The 19,185-nt window shown below is 37.2% G+C and overlaps 1 protein-coding gene across 4 annotated transcripts; it reads right to left on the reverse strand.

Annotated features, from left to right (window-relative positions):
* Window positions 1-1,556: 1,556 nt before the first annotated feature.
* On the reverse strand, window positions 1,557-18,986 carry UTP15 (UTP15 small subunit processome component). 4 transcript variants are annotated; one of them, XM_060009324.1, is made up of 14 exons: window positions 18,833-18,986; window positions 17,276-17,398; window positions 15,638-15,806; window positions 13,921-13,956; window positions 13,615-13,799; window positions 12,316-12,494; window positions 10,949-11,074; window positions 9,206-9,341; window positions 7,488-7,572; window positions 6,504-6,653; window positions 5,715-5,816; window positions 4,070-4,203; window positions 3,840-3,898; window positions 1,557-3,060 (listed from the first exon to the last, which is right to left on the reverse strand). In XM_060009324.1, the coding sequence occupies exons 3-14, from the start codon at window positions 15,725-15,727 to the stop codon at window positions 2,840-2,842; spliced, it is 1,503 nt and encodes a 500-aa protein (XP_059865307.1). In that variant the 5' UTR covers window positions 15,728-15,806; window positions 17,276-17,398; window positions 18,833-18,986; the 3' UTR covers window positions 1,557-2,839. The 4 variants fall into 4 exon arrangements, with proteins under 4 accessions (XP_059865307.1, XP_059865305.1, XP_059865306.1 ...); XM_060009322.1 differs by having other exon boundaries at window positions 13,921-14,013; XM_060009323.1 differs by lacking the exon at window positions 17,276-17,398 and having other exon boundaries at window positions 13,921-14,013.
* Between the last annotated feature and the right edge of the window lie 199 nt (window positions 18,987-19,185).

A 19,185-nucleotide genomic window follows, 5' to 3' on the forward strand; every position in this document is an offset into this window, starting at 1 on the left:
TCTAGAGGGATTATCCCCACCAGCATACAGTCTGTCATTTCATTCAAAACACTACTATATTTTAATAATCATTTTAAATGGGGCTTTTAATTAATGTTTGATAGTTGATTTAAGTTGAACAGACTAAATTTCTTTAAACAATCCCATTTACAACCCAAAGTCCTTTAAACAGTTTAATAGCATTTACACTTTTAAGATATTTTCTTGTAAATAGCACTTCAAATGCTTGACCCAACAAGCAAAACCTTCCCAAGTACTTAACTCTTATAAATATAATAAATTAAATGTACAGTGACTAAGTTCTCTGACATATTTCAGTATTTCTGCAGGCTTTCTAAGATCTTAAAATACATTTCAACTAAAATTTACAAGTCTAAAAATCTGTTAGGCATTTTAAGTTGGAAATGAAGGCCAGTGTTACATACTGTAATATGCCAGGTATGTTCCAATACTACTTCAAATAGCAAATACTACAGTTTGTCCCAATGACTATAAAAAACTATTCCTGAACTTAACACTGAAGTATTGATGGCTATGGGAATTGTTTCCTAACCTTTTAGAAAATTTGTAATCGTTACATATTTCATCTAAAAACGGCAGCACTCTGTGAAGTTTTGTTAAAGGGAATGAGTGGTTTGGGCCCCAGCAGGCAGGCCAGTTCAGGGTGCTGGCATGAGGGACTCAAGCTTGGGGGAATTCAAGGGTGAATTAACTACTGTAGTAAATTCAATGATAAATGAGAATACCAACCTTGGATGGTTGCGGTGAGAATCAAGTAAAATAATGTACAGGAAAACCCTTGTCACCTGTGAGTTCATGGCAGTTTTTTGGTAGAATCTTTAACCTTTCATTCTTACTATTGATAGTATCCAATCAGCATATTTATGAAGTTACGTTTTCTTAAAAGCTTTAAATTTATTTAAATAAATTAACCCTTCTTAACATGAAGACACAGTTTCTAACCTTGACTAATCTCATAATTACTCAGGGAAGCAAACTCCTGGTTTCTTATAAGCCACTGGGCTTCATGATTACTTAAATCAATTGATGAGGGGGAAACCAGACCCTCTGTTTGAGCGTATGTCCTCATCAGAACACAGGAATATTTTTTTCTGCTTTAAAAAAATATATCTGAGGGCTTCCCTGGTGGCGCAGTGGTTGAGAGTCCGCTTGCCGATGCAGTGGATACGGGTTCGTGCCCCGGTCCGGGAGGATCCCACATGCCGCGGAGCGGCTGGGCCCGTGAGCCATGGCCGCTGAGCCTGCGCGTCCGGAGCCTGTGCTCCACAACGGGAGAGGCCACAGCAGTGAGAGGCCCGCGCACCGAAAAAAAAAAAAAAATATATATATATATATGAATTCACAGAACTGAAATTTTAAGAGGAGACTGCAATTACAAAATCTTCCTTTAAGAATTCTTCTGGCCTGACACTTCCTTACAGATAATTAACTACTTAAGGAACTGGGGGAAGGTGGAAAAGGTAGCAAGTGTAAAATCAGTGTGCTAGGAATCAGTAACCAGTGACTATCCATCAGGAATTGAAACATCTCAGAAAGCCAAAAAGAAAATATGAATTTCTTTATAAAAAAATGTGAATTACATTGAACTTATTTTTAAAAACACAAGTATTTTCCAAAACAAGCTACTCTGGCTTGGGGTTCTGAAACACAAAATGATGTTAAGAATAGAGGGGAAAAAAAAAAACCTAAACACAGATCAAATGGTTTTCAGAGGTAGGTAGCTTCAAAATAAGCTCCAAATATATCAATATGTATAAAAAACGCTGAAAGGCTATTAATCACGAGACATGGCAAATTTTATCATTCTGCTGACCTGAAGCAAGTTGAAAAGCTGGTAGAAAGGCTGCATATTTGGGGAAGAGGAAAAACATGGTCTGTAAGGCCTACCTGCAGACCTTGCTCTGAGAAGCACAGTCAAGATTACAGAAAGAAAAAGAACCATGGGCTGCTGAGCACAATTTTTAGTATTCAAATCTGCCTCATCACACTCTCTGAATACAGGTCAAACTAGGGTCAATTATTCAGAGTTGGCCACTAATCTGCCACACTTGGAACAGATACAGCCCAATTACCAGCTAGGTGGAACACGTGGCCTGGGATAAGGGATGGCATCAAGGAGAGGGAGGCAAACTCGGCTGGGGCTTGGGAATCCCAAGTGCCCCGATTAGAGTGAAGAAAGAATTTATTTGTTGTTGCCATTTGTTTTTTTGTTGTTGTTTTTCCAGGATAGAAGGGGAAAGTAAAGCCCTGTTCCTTTGACAGTATTCCTAGTTGAAACTCTCTCCAGAGTTCTGAATGCCTACTCAAATGCTGAAACAGAACTCTGCTGTAGTAAAATTAATGTCGGGCTTCCCTGGTGGCGCAGTGGTTGAGAGTCCGCCTGTCAATGCAGGGGACACGGGTTCGTGCCCTGGTCCGGGAAGATCCCACATGCCGCAGAGCGGCTGGGCCCATGAGCCATGGCCGCTGAGCCTGCGCGTCCAGAGCCTGTGCTCCGCAACAGGAGAGGCCACAACAGTGAGAGGCCCGCATACCGAAAAAAAAAAAAAAAAAAAATTAATGTCAATTTGTCCAAGATGGACATACACTATGACCAAAACATCTTCCAGCTAAAGATGCCAGGAGATAATTCAAAATAGCACATGGAAAACCATGATTAAAAACAGGTTCTTATTTTCCAAGCACAGTTATCCCAGTCTCTTCCAAAAAATTGCTTCTGTAAATTTTTTTAATGTATCAAACAGAGTCTCCTCCCAGTAGTCAACCGCATCAAATCTATTCCAAGTTAGGAGTTCTTATGTGTCTTGTTAAGCACACACTATGATTCAATCTTCTTGTTCTCTAGAAATCCATCAGATGTATTATGCTGCAACAAAGAAGTGCTTTCTTTCCTTGTCATGGTAGCAAAAAGCATATCCATCATCCCCAAGGTTTCTAGTAGTTCTCTTTGGTAATCAATCTCTTTTTCTACAAGTCCTTGAAGTAACAAAAACTTTTTATCAACTACAGGTGACTGACCAATCACAGGTAGATATATATCTAGAAAGAGAGAGAGGAAACACATTTACTAGAAACATCTTTCTAAACAATACATGAACAACAATATTTAGAAAAAGTACAAAAATATTAAGTATAAAAGACATTGAAAAATCTGTACTTATTTTACAACTTATGTTTTACATAAAGTAAACAATCCATTTGAAAAACGTATTTCAAAAAGAAATAAGTAAAGAAAGTACAGTGTTAAGGTTCTGACTTATTTTCATTTTCCCATTAAAAATTAGTCGTGGGGGCTTCCCTGGTGGCGCAGTGGTTGAGAGTCCACCTGCCCATGCAGGGGACATGGGTTCGTGCCCCGGTCCGGGAGGATCCCACATGCCGCGGAGCGGCTGGACCCGTGAGCCATGGCCGCTGAGCCTGCGTGTCCGGAGCCTGTGCTCCGCAACGGGAGAGGCCACGACAGTGAGAGGGCTGCTTTTTATTATATTTTTCAGCACTAGAGATTTTTTTCTGTTCTTGAAAATAGTTTGTTCTCGTTGAAAAAAAAAAAAAAAATTAGTCATGGTCATTGGAGGTATTTAAGGAAAAAACTTTTTAAATTATAATAACCCTGGTGCCAGCAACTGAAAGCCAATCCATTGTAAACATTTTACTCCCACTTTAAAATGCACTGATTTACTACTACTGTTTGTTTTCTCCATGAAGTCTTCACTGGAGAACTGATAAAGACAAGGTATATCAATCTATTTGATTTCATTATTTGACATCTCTACTTTTGCAAGTATGCTACAATTTTTCAGGTTTTAACAGCTACTTACCAATAATTATTTCAGCAGCATTAATCAAAACAGGGGCAAATCTTGGCTGGGACAGATTCCTACAAAGCAAAAATTCTGTTTACTGAAACCTGGAAACTTAAAGAAAAAAAATCCTTAAAATAGATTTACTAAACTGTTCTGTCAGTTCTTTACAAAGCTCAAACTAAAAGTAAATTTGGAGATAAAATTTCAGATGCGAAATACATGCGCTTCATAGACATAAAACATACCTTATCAAAAAATTAAGAACACGACTGATTTCCTTTTCATCTCGACCTGCAAGGGCATTTGCAAGGACTCCTCTTCGGTTTAGCTCCTTTATGATGGAAACTGTAATCTCAGGCGTCTTTATTGCACAACTGGGCTAGAAAATTTTTCAGAGTCAACATGAGCAGACAAGACAGTACAAGAAAAAAAATCATAGTCTTGGAACTCACTAACAATTACCAAATTTAAACAGGTTTTTTTCTTCCCAGTTTTGAGTCATGGTAATGACAAGGCAAGAAACAAAATGATTCTTTTAAAAATAAGCTCCTTGTAGATACATCAATTGTAACAAATGCACCACTCTGGTGGGGATGTTGATAAGGGGGGAGGCTATGCATGTGTGGGGCAGGTAGTATATGGGAAATCTCTGTACCTTCCCCTCAACTGTGCTGTGAACCTAGAACTGCTCTAAAAAAAAGTCTTAATAAAAAATTCACACACAATCTGTAGTGAGGTGGATGGACCCAGAGTCTGTCATACAGAGTGAAGAAAGTCAGAAAGAGAAAAACAAATACCGTATGCTAACACCTATATATGGAATCTAAAAAAAGATAGTTCTGAAGAACCTAGGGGCAGGATAGGAATAAAGACGCAGACACAGAGAATGGACTTGAGGACACGGGTAGGGGGAAGGGTAAGCTGGGACAAAGTGAGAGAGTGGCATGGACATATATACACTACCAAATGTAAAACAGATAGCTAGTGGGAGGCAACCGCACAGCATAGGGAGATCAGCTCGGTGCTTTGTGACCACCTAGAGGGGTGGGATAGGGAGGGTGGGAGGGAGGGAGACACAAGAGGGAGGAGATACGGGGATATATGTATATGTATAGCTGATTCACTTTGTTATAAAGCAGAAACTAACACACCATTGTAAAACAATTATACTCTAATAAAGATGTTAAAAAAATAAATTAATAAAATAAAATAAAATAAAATTGATCACCATCCAGCCCTTATTAAAACTCAGTTGACACAACTGGTATTTGAGAGAAGAAATCTATGGACCAAGTTAACCATCATTGCTCTAAATTGGTTTTTAGCTATATTCTATTGTAAGTGAATTCTTACTTGAATTGTATTTGGTTACCTATTTGTTGAAATGACACTACAGAAGTTGTGGGTATTTATTATTATGTCTTTGGCTTTTACAGAGGGTTAATACATAATCCTATGCTTGAGAATATTTCTGCATCTTCTAATGACATAAAGACTATCACATGATTCCTATATTTTTCTTCGTGTTCCAACTAAAAACAACTCATGATAAATTTCTCTGTACTATAGTGTGAAAAAAAACGTTGTGTATTTTTTCTAAAATATAGATATATATGTTTCATTTATCTGATAATAGCAATTATGAAATTCAATCCATTATCCTTTTTACCTTGCTTCTAGGAAACTGGAATATACATTTATATTCAACTCTAGTATATATTCATAGCCTAAGTTTCTGCATCTTTCTATAGTATGGGTATTCATATTCAATATGATTTTAGCAACCTATTTATATGTGTGTGTCACAAATTACATCCACTGTTTTGAAGTAGAAAGAATATAAATAAAATTTTAAAAAAATACACACACACACACACATTCCTCATTCACCTCAAGGACTCTGTCAAGTGCCTTAGAGATCCGGAAGTTTTTCAGATCCCTGTCATACAATTCTAGGTGTTTCTTTGATGGTCTGTTGATCAAAATGTCATCCTGCATTGAAAAGTAAATTTACAGAGAAAAATCAAATATCCTTTTAGAGCTTCATTCAAAATAAACTTCTTCGTAGTGGTATTTTTTCATAGTTCTGTGGTGTCCTTGAACTGTATCATAAAAAATGGTCATATGCCCATATTGTCGATTAAATGAAAATGGAATAATCTGCCACATCACTGTGTTCTTAGTGTCCTATGACTTTAACTTACGATACATACACGATACCTCCGTTCTGGGCAAACATTACTCACTGCAATTCTCTTTACATAGCAAGCAGTGATTCAGCAGAAAGAGAAAACAAGAATCAGAGAAACTGCCATCTAGTCCCAGTAAAGAAATCCTGGATCAACACAACTTCCTTATATCTCCATCTTCTCCATCTTCAGATGCCAAATGGAGATATTATTGGCTCTACTCTTTTTCAGGGTTGTTTACAAGATCAAATCAGATAGCATGGGAAAGACACTGTTCTGAGCACCACAGCATTGTTATGATTCAGGGCATTAAGAAGTACAGTTCTTACTTCCCATTACTTATTAATTTAATGTCCCCAATCTAGCAATGTGGAGATAAATGAGGTAGAGAAAAGCAAAATGAAGCTAAATGCCATGTGAACTACACTTTCCAGTAATGCGCAGGGATGAGGTTGGATACTCTAACAAATTACACAAAATATATAAATACCTGTTGTTTCATATAGTTTTTTCCTTTAATAAAAGTTCGATATGCAGGCCTTCTTCTCCTGGGAAGAGAATCCTTCTTTGCTTCAGATTTCCGATGTTTAACACTCAGTATTCCATTGGTCATTCCTACAACTATTGCCTCATCTTCATGCTAACAGCAATTAGAAAAATAAGTTAGTATATTCCTAACTCATAATTCATCTTACTTTTTCTTCAAAATACCATTTATAATGTGTTTGCCACTTATCCATACTTTCAACAAGAGTTCCATTCAGATATAGATACTCCAACAAAAAGTTAGAATAAAATCATTTTTTTCCTCCAAGATACTATTATATTGACAGAACTTTTAATTATACTTGGAAATTATCACTGGCAGTTTGTATAATAATACAGTTAATGACATCTTAAGAAACTTCCAAAATAATTTTTTTCCCACATCCTCTTCCTAGAAACAGAATGATGCGGTAGCATGACTTTCCACAATCTTGTCAAGAAAATATTTTATAATAACTTTTCCCCTCCCAATTTCTATATAATGTATTCAAATCTATTCCTCCTCAATGGCTCATGAAACTTGACAATGAACATTCCAGAAGGAGCAGTTAACAAAGAAAAGGAGAAATCATTTCATTGTGTTGCCCCCTATTCTCCTTTTCTTTGCTCAGAGAGCCAACTTGACTTTCTGGAGTATTTAACCCTTGGGGTAAATATACTGAAGAGAGATTTATCTGCTTTCCAGGTCCTGTCCTTAGTGTTAACAATGCCTACAATAGTGTAGTTAGTTTCAAGCTATGCAGTGAGTGGGACCTAAATCTGAATTCATGCCTAGTTACTGAGACAAGTTACATGTTCTAGCAATTATCTAATGGGGTGAGAAGAAAATAATACTTGTACAAATAAAAGATAAACCCTAATATTCCATTTTAGTTTCATTTAACAGGCAAGGTTAGTGAAAGCTTTAAAAAGAGCTAAAAGTACTTACTGCAAGTGCAAGACTCAAAATTGAAGCTGCATAATCAAAACTGTGGACTACTTTATAGGAACTTGTGCTATATACTTTCACCTTCCTAATGAAAAAGAAAGCTTTGTCACAAATCATCTTGGAAATGAGCATAAAAGGTAAAATTTCTATTTTTTGAAATTCAATATATGAATATTAAAACTTATACAACAATGAAGAAAAACAATTAATAATATTAGTTACAAACTAATTCATCACTGGATCTCTTTTAAAAATGAACGGTTTATTGTTATGCTTGCATAAAGACTTCAACCAGCCACCAGAAGGATAGACCACTGTCTCCTGAAAATGAAACTTGAAAGTAAAGAAAAAGCAACATGAATGTTCACTGGAAAGAGCAGGGTTTCTCAGCTTCATTCAGCATTATCAACATTTCGGGCAGGATAATTCTTTGAAATGGTGGCTGTTCTGTGCACCGCAAGATGTTTAGCAGCATCCTTGGCCTCTACTCACTGCATACCAACAGCACTACACCCCCAAGTTGTGACAACAACCAAAAATGTCCGCAGATAGTGCCAAATAGCCCGCTGGAGGACAAAAATCACTCTGGGTTGAGAACTACTATGAATAGAGCCAACTTATACCTAGCTTTTGAGGGACACATCTAAAAATCAAGTCCCAAATTGCCTAGTAACACTATTGCAGAGAATCTGCTATATATTTACATAGTAAGTTCCTCTGTATTAGAAATATTTTCTAGCTTTTAAAATATGTATACTTTTTAATAAACATGCTGAAAAACCAAGGCTTTCCATATCAGTGAAAAAGGGAAATATGGAAATAAAATGACCAACAATAGATAAATATAAGGAAATTCTAGAACTGGGCCATCATTCTAGCCACATGTGGCTAATGAGCACTTAAAATGTGGTCAGTGAAAAAGAAGGGAATTTTTTATTTTACTTAATTTTACTCAACTTAAATTTTAAAACTGAGGCAGTATAAAATATTTTTCTGTTAAACACAAGTATATTTATTTCACTTTAACTGTAAAGTATTACTACTGTATTAAGGGCATGTATTCGATGCTGAACTTGCTTCTAGTCTATCATTAATAATTTTTACATTGAATACATACTGAAATAATATTTTAGAGTAAATAACTTATTAAATTAATTTTACCTAGTACCTTTTAGCTTTTAAACATGACTGGTGAAACACTTAAAATTACATATGTAGCTCACATTATATTTCTATTGTACAGCACTGTTCTAGAACATTAACGAAACACTAATACCTACTGAAAATAGTAATATTTAGAAATATGTATTTCTATACATTAATGTATAGAAATTTTTACATGAAGTTTTAAATTTTAAAGAATACAAGCTAGAATATATATACACATACTCATTATAAATATTTCAAAATATACAAACATACAATGATTTTAAAAGAAAACTACAGAATAATAGAAATTATTTTAAAAGATTAACGTTCACATGGTTCAATAAAATTCCTCAAGTATATAAATCAATAAATTACCTCAAGGGAGAAAATAAGTTTGCTATATGTAAATGAAATGTCAAAACTATTTTCAGCTCAATAGATTTTTTTTTCATGGAAATCATTTGGTAGAATATTTATTCTATCACAAATACTGCAGAAATAACTCATTTCCTCAAGCAGTAAACATGTGTACATTAAGAATGATCCAAAAAGAAAATTAAAATGCTAACCTATCCAGTGAGCCAGAAAGTAACCTCTGTCCAGAGCTGCTCAGACATAAGCACGTCACAGTTTTATGATGATTTTTCAAAGACACTAGCAACTGTCCTCCTTTTAGCATGTCCCAGACTTTAACATAACGACCTCCTATAAAAAGAAATAATCATTAGTTTGATTATGAAAGGATCTGAAAAGCACTCTTCACTGGACACTCCACAGCATGGAGTGGAGGGATTCCAGAGCCAGACTGCCTGGTTTCAGTGCTGGGTTTACTATTTACTGGGTACGTGGCTGATAATAATTACAGTTCCTACCTCACAAAAACCTGTTATGATGATTAAATAATTTCATATTTGTAAAGTACACAGAACTGCCTGGCAAAATAAGAAGTATAATTAAGAAAGATTTTATTTTAACAAGATTAAAATAATTCTACAAAAGGAATTCTGTATAACCATGGAAAAGAATAACATAGATTTCATTTCCTAAAAATTCTGTGAATCCCAACAAAACTGAAAAACTCTATAACTTTTACTCTAAGAATTGGAAGCATCTTTAAAGGCAATTTAATCCAGGGGTTTAAAAAGAATTTTTTTATTATGGCATCTTTTCTTTCAATGAAATATTAAGCAAAAGTCTAGTAGGTAAAATGGAAAAAGAGGCTGGGGGGCTGGGGGTGGGAGGGGATGAAGTTCTTACTTATCCTGACTATGTAGAAGCGCCTGGAACCCAATTTGCAGTCCCTGTCTCCCTACATGTAGCAGCTCATGAGAGAGATCACAGTTTGAAACCACTGATCTGGCCCAACCTCTCATTTTCAAGGTCTATATTGGTTAAAGGATTGCCCAAGGCCACACAATTAGCTACTGACACGACAGAGATTAGCATACAGGCATCCACTCTCCCTGTTCAACTTGTATGTACTTCCATTTCTCAAAATAACAGCAAGACAAATAGGTAACTCTGACAATATTATCAACTTACTTTGAAATCAAATAGGTACTGGGGAAAGGAGTATAAAACAGGATAACTTCTATTTGGATTTTAGAATTAAGCAAAAAACAAAACAAAACAAAGCTACACACTACCTACGTATTCTTCTAATGTCAACACATTAATTTTGACTTAACAAATGGAAAAAGACAATTTACTTCTTCCATTATAATTTTTTAAATGCACCTCAGTTCCAACTTGATAAAAAATGTATCAAGGCCCCTTTGACTCCACGTTATCTTCTCCTCCAGCACTATCAGCTATTTGCTGGGTAAGGCCACTTCAATCAAGAGTCACATAAAAAGAGATAAGCCTGATTCTAGATCTGAAAGAACCTGTGTTTTCAAAAGCTGCCGCAGATCTCTTACGTAAGAACAACAGCAGGAGTACGACCTGGATTTTTAGATTAAGTACACAATGAAGGCTCTCAAGTTCTGAGATTTCAGATCTGCCACTTACCACTTTGTCTTGGACAAATTACTTAAAACTTTTATTTATTTTCTTTTGCAAAATAGAGGGAAAACTATCTTGTAGGCTCACCTAGGGGACTGGAGGTAATACGTTTATAATAGCATAGTGCCTGGCTCATATTAGCTACTCAATAAATGAAAATTGCTTGCCTGTGCCACTTATCAACTGTCTGAGCAAAAACTGAGACATGCATTTCAAGTGCACACTGATAAATTATAAAGAATAACTAATAAAGAAATATCTGACTCAAGACAAACAATATTGGTGAAAGCAATTTTTAAAAGAAATACCTGCTGATACCAGAAGACCTCCAGAGGGAAAAAGCAGGACACTCTCCACTGGCTGTCCATGATCAACAGAGATAACACTCTGGTTTGTTCGTGCATCAAACATCTTCACAGTGTGATCATATGACCCTAAAATGTCAATTTTTGTACTATGTGAGTTTCACTACTCAAAATAACAAAAATTATACGTGTGTGTGTGCATAATCAAACATAAACTTTAAAGGAAGAAGCAGCATAGATGAAATTTTAAAAAGACATATGTATACTCATGAAGACACAGTACTTCCAAACCCTCTGGTACCACTGACTGTTTCTGAAGCACTAACCTACACAGAATCTTAAATGATTCCTATCTTCAGACTACTGTCACTACTGAGTCACCTGGGAATCTTTGCACAGGCACCCATTAAGACTGGACTGCACTATCTCTGTTTCTTGGCTACTGGAGAACCTGTGAAAACCAGAGTACAGATGTTTCCAAACACATCTGGAGGATGATAAGAACAATCCCCAGGGACTTCCCTGGTGGCGCAGTGGTTAAGAATCCCCCTGCCAGTGCAGGGGACACGGGTTCAACCCCTGGTCCGGGAAGATCCCACATGCCGTGGAGCAACTAAGCCCATGCACCACAACTACTGAGCCTGCACTCTAGAGCCCGCAAGCCACTACTGAGCCTGTGTGCCACAACTACTGAAGCCCACATGCCTAGTGCCTGTGCTCTGCAACAACAGAGGCCACGGCAGTGAGAAACCCGCACACCGCAACGAAGGGTAGCCCCCACTCGCCGCAACTAGAGAAAGCTGGCCCACAGCAACGAAGACACAATGCAGCCATAAAACAAAACAAAAAAAACCCTTGCCTTAAGTCTGAGCAATAAACTTAAAATAAAAAAGCTTACTTCATAAAAAAAAAAATCCCCAGGAGAAAAAGAAAATAAAACAATTGGATAAACAGAGACATATTTTTTTATAAAACTTTTTAAAACTCCTCTATCCCAGGGTAAGCTGGGACGAAATAAGAGTAGCATGGACATATATACACTGCCAAATGTAAAACAGATAGCTAGTGGGAAGCAGCTGCATAGCATAGGGAGATCAGCTCCGTGTTTTGTGTCCACCTAGAGGGGTGGGATAGGGAGGGTGGCAGGGAGACGCAAGAAGGAGGAGAAATGGGAATATACGAATATGTATAGCTGATTCACTTTGTTATACAGCAGAAGCTAACACACCATTATAAAGCAATTATACTCCCATAAAGATGTTTAAAAAACAAAAAACAAAACTCCTCTACCTCAAAAGAGTCCCAAAGCAATATTAAAGTATATCAATAAAATTACCAACTTCAGGAGGGAAGAAAAAGATTTCACCAACCTGTTACAAAGAGATCTGGGTTCAGTTTGCTAGCACATCCACACCTCACATAATCAGAATGTTCTTTGAATGTCAGAATTTCTTTGGAGTTTGGAATATCCCATAATTTAACTGTATAATCATCAGCCCCAGAGACCACATGATATTTGTCAGCTGTAAAATCTACTGTATGAACTGCTCTGAAAGATCAAGGATCAGTATATTAAAAAGCAAGGAAAAATTATTTCTGGCACCTTCTGACATCAAACACCCTTCTTCCCAAAATAACGAAAAAAAAGCAGCTCAGTTTCAGTAATTGTAGGGAGAAATCATGAGAGAATAAGAAAATCTTTAAAACAGGTATTTGTCCCCAAGCCAATTTAAAATTTATATACCCCTAGTACTATGAAGTTAATAAGAATATTAAACAGTAGCCTTAAAATTATATTTTCTAATAAGTTAACATTTCTACTTAGCACGTCAACAGAAAGTAAATGTTCTAAATGTTGGCACAAAGGTACTTTAATCTGAAAAATTTCAAAATGGGTAGTTCTTAAAAAATTCTAAGGACACTTGTCACTAAGTAGGATCATATTAAGTGAACTTGTTATATTTAAAATGTTTCACTGATGGACTAAGACTATCCTGATAATATAAAAAATGCTTTTGAGATTTAAAATCAACAGCAAATTTCAGTGACGACATTGGTAATCCTGAAAGATATAAAACTGTCCCTAGCCATTTAATTTATAAAGGGGCAAAACACCAAATCCAAGTAGAAAAAAATCCAACTTGATTTCAAAATAACAACCTCTAATATAGTCCAAGCCTTTAGAGTTCTCATTAATAGTTGTGAGGTTGCCTTTAGATCAGCAGTTTATAACCTCAACGGCGTCACAGAACTCACTGAGAAGTTAACGAAAGCTACAGGACATCTCCATAGATAACCACACATTTCCTAAAATGTCACATACAATTCTAGGAAATTCATGAGCCCCATCAAACTGGACCAAAGGACTGAACCAAGTTAAGCACTGTCTTAGAACAACCAGAAAATAAAGTCCGTGACGGTACATAATCTTCACAGAACTCTGTTTTTTTCAAAGCCTGTAAAACCAGTAGAGCTTACAATAATACAAAACAAAACAAAAACACATAAAAACCAACTATCTGTAACTGTATGGTGACAGATGTTAACTCAATTTATCGTGATCGTTTCACAATATATACATATAGTGAATCATTATGCTGTACCCCTGAAACTAATATAACATGTTAATTATAGCTCAATAAAAAAAAATTAAAACAACTGTCTCTTACTTAGTATGGCCTTCAAACTGCCTGAGGGGAGCCCTGCCACTTATATCAAAAAGCTGAATGCCACCATCTTCACTGCCAGCCACAAGCAGTCTACCATCCTGCCGAAAAGTAGCACAGTATGCTGTGTCTTTAAATCGTGAAAAGGTTTTTATAGGTTCTTGGGAGTATCGGCCATAAATGTGAATCTACAAGAAGATAAAAAACACAGTATTAAAAAAAAAAAACACAAACACAGTATTTTACTAGATGGCTCAAGACCAGTAGTAAATATAAACTACATAAAAGAAAAACAAAAATTATATTTACCCTTGAAGAAGCTGTGACAGCATAATTATACGGAGGCTGTGGAGAAAAGTCTACTTTTGACACTGCACCAAACTCCTTGATCTGAACAGGGGTCTTAATGAAAAATAATAGTGTATTAACAAAGTTACAACTGGTAAGACATATTTAAGCATATAATTTCTTATTGACAATTTCTTTTTGTTCTTAGTAACTAGGTTGTATTTAATAGAGAAGTATGAAGAAAGCAAAAAAGATCCAAATCCCATCATCCAGACAATCTCTGTGGCTATTAAAGTGAATAAATATATGGTTGAAAAGCCACACCCCACTTTTTCTCTTTAGCTGTGAAGTTTTCTGTGATTATTACCAGGAAAAAGTTATGCCTAAACCAGCACATATTTAACCATGTATTTTTTAACTGGCACAAAGATCATACCACACAGGCTGTTCTGCACCTTGCCTTTTTTTCACTTATTAACACCTTAGCTAATAACTTTGCATAAGTTATTATAAGATTCATCATAATTTAATTTACCAGTTCACTACTAACAAACAGGTTTTTCTGAGATTTCTTTTTTTTAAAATAAATTTATTTATTTATTTTTGGCTGCGTTGGGTCTTTGTTGCTGCGTGCGGGCCTTCTCTAGTTGCGGCGAGCGGGGGCTACTCTTCGTTGCAGTGCGTGGGCTTCTCATTGCGGTGGCCTCTCTTGTTGCGGAGCATGGGCTCTAGGTGTGCGGGCTTCAGTAGTTGTGGCTCACGGGCTCTAGAGCATAGCCTCAGTAGTTGTAGCGCACGGGCTTAGCTGCTCTGTGGCATGTGGGATCTTCCCGGACCAGGGCTCGAACCCGTGTCCCCTGCATTGGCAGGCGGATTTTTAACCACTGCGCCACCAGGAAGTCCCTGAGATTTCTAATATTACAAATAACACTTCAATGAACATCTTTCTACATAAAGATAACATACTTTACACACAAATTCTGGAGAGTATATTCATTGAGTAAGTTCCAAGCTGTGGAACTTACAAGACCAAAAGGTATTTTTATCATAATAGATAATGCCAGAATTGCCCTCCAGAAAGTCTGCACCAATGTCCCTCCCTCAAGTAGCAACGATGATCAAAATTTTTCATTTGTGCCGATATAAGATGAAAAAGTATCCAAATTATTATCCAATAATTTTATTATCCAATAAATTATCTAAAATCCAATTATTGTTTTAATTTGCACTTCTTCAATTATGAGTGAAGCTGAAGCTCTTTTAATATATTTATTGGCCACTTAAACTTCTTTTTCTATAACCTTCCCAATCCCAATCTTTTCCCATTTTTCTGTTTAGTTGTTCAGCTTTTTTAAAAAAATCATTTGTTAGCCTTTACATATAGTCTAGAAGAATTAATTTTGCATCACTTCCTCCTTAGATTAAGAAAAATGAAAAAAAAACCCTTCCTTCATGAGATTCAAATTCTAAAATTTATTTAATTCATTTGGCATTGATTAATCATCCATTCTGTGCTAGATAACTTCTATGATTAAACTGATTAAGGAATATGGATTTTTATTTTTATATAACTCTAAGAAAAAAATATCAGATATCAAATTTTCCACCCAAACTATAAGCTGCTGATAGATTATTTTTAGTTATTAGTTCTCTATTAGCATATCCAAAGTATAAAATATGCTGAAGAAATTGACATAAATGTAAAACACCTCCCTCCCTTAATTTTGTCTATACTTACCTTATAGTTGTTCCAGTACAGTGTATCTTGGGTGATTTTTTCACCAAGTACAGGATATGCCTGGATCGCTACAGGCTTATAACCAGCCATACTTTCATAGAATTGCACTGTTATCCAAGGGTAAATAGTTTGAAATTGGTGTTAGAAATAAAGCGACTCTGCCTCACGTCTGAAAAAGAAAACATTTTATAAACACATTATTATTCATAAACCTGTATATAGTTATGATTTTCACTCTGCATCTTTTCAGAAAGCTGTATGGTAGCTTATAGATTAGTGATCAGTAACCACTTAATTTCAATACAGAAGGGACAATCTAAAGGAAGCAGGAAGAATACAGATAGGGCTACCATAGTGTACTATCTACTCAGCTATAGGCAGAGGCTATACACAAATGTTCCCACACCTAACTGACCAATTTACAACACCTGGGAATAAATCTGGTTCGGCCACCCAGTAGCCAAAGCATTTAGAAACACACTGGCTTAGAATGTTCACTTACTGACAACAGAAAATGTTAAGGTGAAACTGCAAATACAAATGTTCCCTGAAATTAACCTAAAATGACATTTAATCTATAAGAACATAATCTAGGGACCTGACTTCCTGAAAGCCTAAAATTGCCAAGAAGAAAAGAAAACAAAGCTAATATTCTAATGCAGAAGATTAAAATTAAATTTAAAAGCTTAAAATAAAAATCTAATATTCTGATGTAGAAGCTTAAAATTAAGTTAATTTTAAAATGTTTAAACAGTAAGAAAGAAAACAAGAACAAAGCAATTCTGAAATTAAATTCTAAATTAAAGTGACACAATAAAAATTAATTAAAACTTTAACTGACATGTAATTAGGCCGAAATGTCTTTCCAGAACCATTCAGTTGCAACAGAGATTCAATTATATCAGAGGAATGATTCAGTGGTGCAACTCATCTTTCCCAAAAGCCTGAAAACACCGTATCAGTAACACCAAAATAAACAGGTGTGACATATTTTAAAGGCTTTGATGAAACACGGCAATCAATGATTTTAAAAGTTTTCTGTTCACTGAAGTACCCATAATGTGTAGGACACACTGTTTTAGGCACTGGGGTGCAATGGTGAGTGAAACAGACATGGTCAGTGCCTTCATGTACTCCAATATTCCTCATTTCAGCTGGTAACTGGCATCTGGAATCAGCCTTGACTTGTCCTTCCTTCTCACTTCTAACATCCAAATAGTTAACAAGAGCTCATTTTACCTCCCAAATCTTTCTAAACTCCATCACGTCCACTCCACCTAGTTCCACTGCTCTAATTCACATCTTCTCTTCTAAAGGTCTCCCTGATTCCCTTACCTACCTTCCAAATAGCCATCAGAGTTACCTAACTACCATGCAAATCTGGCTTTTGCTACAAAGCCCAACACTGCCCAGAAAAGAAGGTGCAAGCTCCTTTACATGGCATGTAAGGCCCTCTGTGATCTTGCCCTTGCTTACCTTTCCAGCTTCCCTCGTTATTCCCTTAACACACCATGCTCTTTCTTGTCTCAATGTTGTTCTTCATTTGTCCTCTCTGGCAGGAATGACCTCTTTCTACCTACCTCCTATTTATCATTTAAAGTTCAACTCAAGGATCACATCCTCCGAGAAACCTCTCACCTTCTAAGCTGGGTCAGGGGCTTGTCTTCTATAATCCTACATGACTCTGTATTTCTGTCAATGCACATAATCACACTGCATTTGTAATGACCTCTTTTTCCCATTGAATTGAACATTTCATATCTGAAAGATTAAAAACAAGTGCTCAAAGAATGTTTGTGGAAGGAAAGGAAGCACTGTGCTGGGTTATATGGGAAACAAAATTAAAGTCACAGGTGGTATCTATTGTATGAACACTGCTATAGAGCACAAGTCCACGAAGTTTTTCTGTAAAAGGACAAATAATAAATATTTTAGGCTTCACAGGCCAACAGGCAAAATGGAGGATATTATGTAGTTATTTATATAGCATGAAAGAAAAACGTCCCAATTTTTTACTAAGGAAACCGCCCCAAATAATTATAAGTTCAATATTTTGTTTATGAATGAAAGGAATGGGACTTTTTGGAGGAGGGGGAAAACATTTCACTTACTCTGGTTCAAAGTTAGTGTTTCCTATCATCAAATAGATTGCAAATATTCATCTATAAAAATCATTCTTGGCTCACTGAATACCCCAAAACAGACACTGGGCCAGATGTAGCCTGTGGGCCTTCGCCCCTTACTACCGCAGAGCTGACCCTTGAACAACACGGGTTTGAACCGCGTGGGTCCGCTTAGAGGCAGATTTTTTTCAATAAATACTACAGTACTACAGAATTCCCGTTTTTTTGAATGCACAAGCAGAATCCAACATGTGGAGGAACCTGGATAAAGAGGAACCGCGCATATGGAGGGCCCACTGTAAGTTATCCTTCAGGGGAAGGTTGGGGCCCATAAACCTACCCCTCCCCCGCAGTGTTCAAGGGTCAGCTGTATAGGCAAAGGAGTACATAACTCTGCCTTGAAAGAAATCGTTTAAAGCTTTAGAAGGAAAAAGTGAGGCACAGGAACAGTGGTTTGCCAGATTAAAGTGAGGAACAGCATTAGAGGCAGGGGAGGGTAAGCAAGACAGACAGAGCAAAGGCACGGATGCAAGTGATGTGAAAATGAATAGGTAGAAAATGATCAGGGAGAGGTTAGAGGCTGAGAAACTGGGACTAAATGAAAAACAGGTACTACTACATCACAATGCAGAATACCAAATGTATGCTATAAGTAACGTACAGAACACGGAGCGCTCAGAAGCGATTTTTAACTGTAACTGGGCGGCTGCCAGAAAGATTCAAAGTGTGCAATTCAGCTGGGCCTTTAAGTTTAACATTAAAACGAATTAACCATTTAACGTGGGTGGGCACTGCAAACTGCGGGAACCTCACAAGCAAAGACAGAGATGGAAATCAGCCTAAAGTAGTGTGGCTTACTCCGGGGACTAATGACGGTGGACAGTAGGTGTGGACGTGACGTGACTGCAGAGGAGGAAAATCTAGGTCGAAGCTAAATTGCGGGGATCCTGAGAGGCTGGTTAAGGAGTTTAGCTATTCCGCGGAGACTGGGAAACCCCAGAGGAGCATGCTAGATACTAAGGAAGGCCCGATGTGAGTCTGGGCCACCCGCATTGGGACCCCCTTCACCTACCTCCGATGGGCCCGGAGGGTCCGCCGAGACTCCCCGGCCTCAAGGAGAAGTTCTTGGACTCCGCCAGCCCCCTCCCCGGACTGTGCGGTAGAACATGCGGAAGCTCACGCGGATCCTGGAAGGAGCTGCCGAAACACGCCACGAACAGAACGGCGAGACGTGTCGCACGAAGGTGACGTGATGGCGCACGTGATGGCGCACGTGATGGCGTACGTGATGGCGTCCCGAGACGCACGCAGCCCTGGTGCGCAGGGGCCAGCCCGGTGGGCGGGACGATGGGGAGGAGGAGGCGTGGCCGGAGGGAGAGACCGAGGCCTGGCGCTAGTGAACCAGAGCTGTAGCCGAAGGGACAC

The sequence above is a fragment of the Delphinus delphis genome, chromosome 3 (assembly GCF_949987515.2).
Source record: "Delphinus delphis chromosome 3, mDelDel1.2, whole genome shotgun sequence".
In the NCBI taxonomy this organism is placed as follows: domain Eukaryota; kingdom Metazoa; phylum Chordata; class Mammalia; order Artiodactyla; family Delphinidae; genus Delphinus; species Delphinus delphis.

Excerpts from the sequence above, each read along its gene's own strand:
- UTP15 (XM_060009323.1), bottom strand. The coding sequence starts at position 15,727 with ATGGCTGGTTATAAGCCTGTAGCGATCCAGGCATATCCTGTACTTGGT. Across the intron at positions 5,817-6,503 it reads AAAACTATATGAAACAACAG|GATGACATTTTGATCAACAG; the intron begins GTATTTATATAT and ends TTTTCAATGCAG. Across the intron at positions 4,204-5,714 it reads CACTTGACAGAGTCCTTGAG|CCCAGTTGTGCAATAAAGAC; the intron begins GTGAATGAGGAA and ends AAAATTTTCTAG.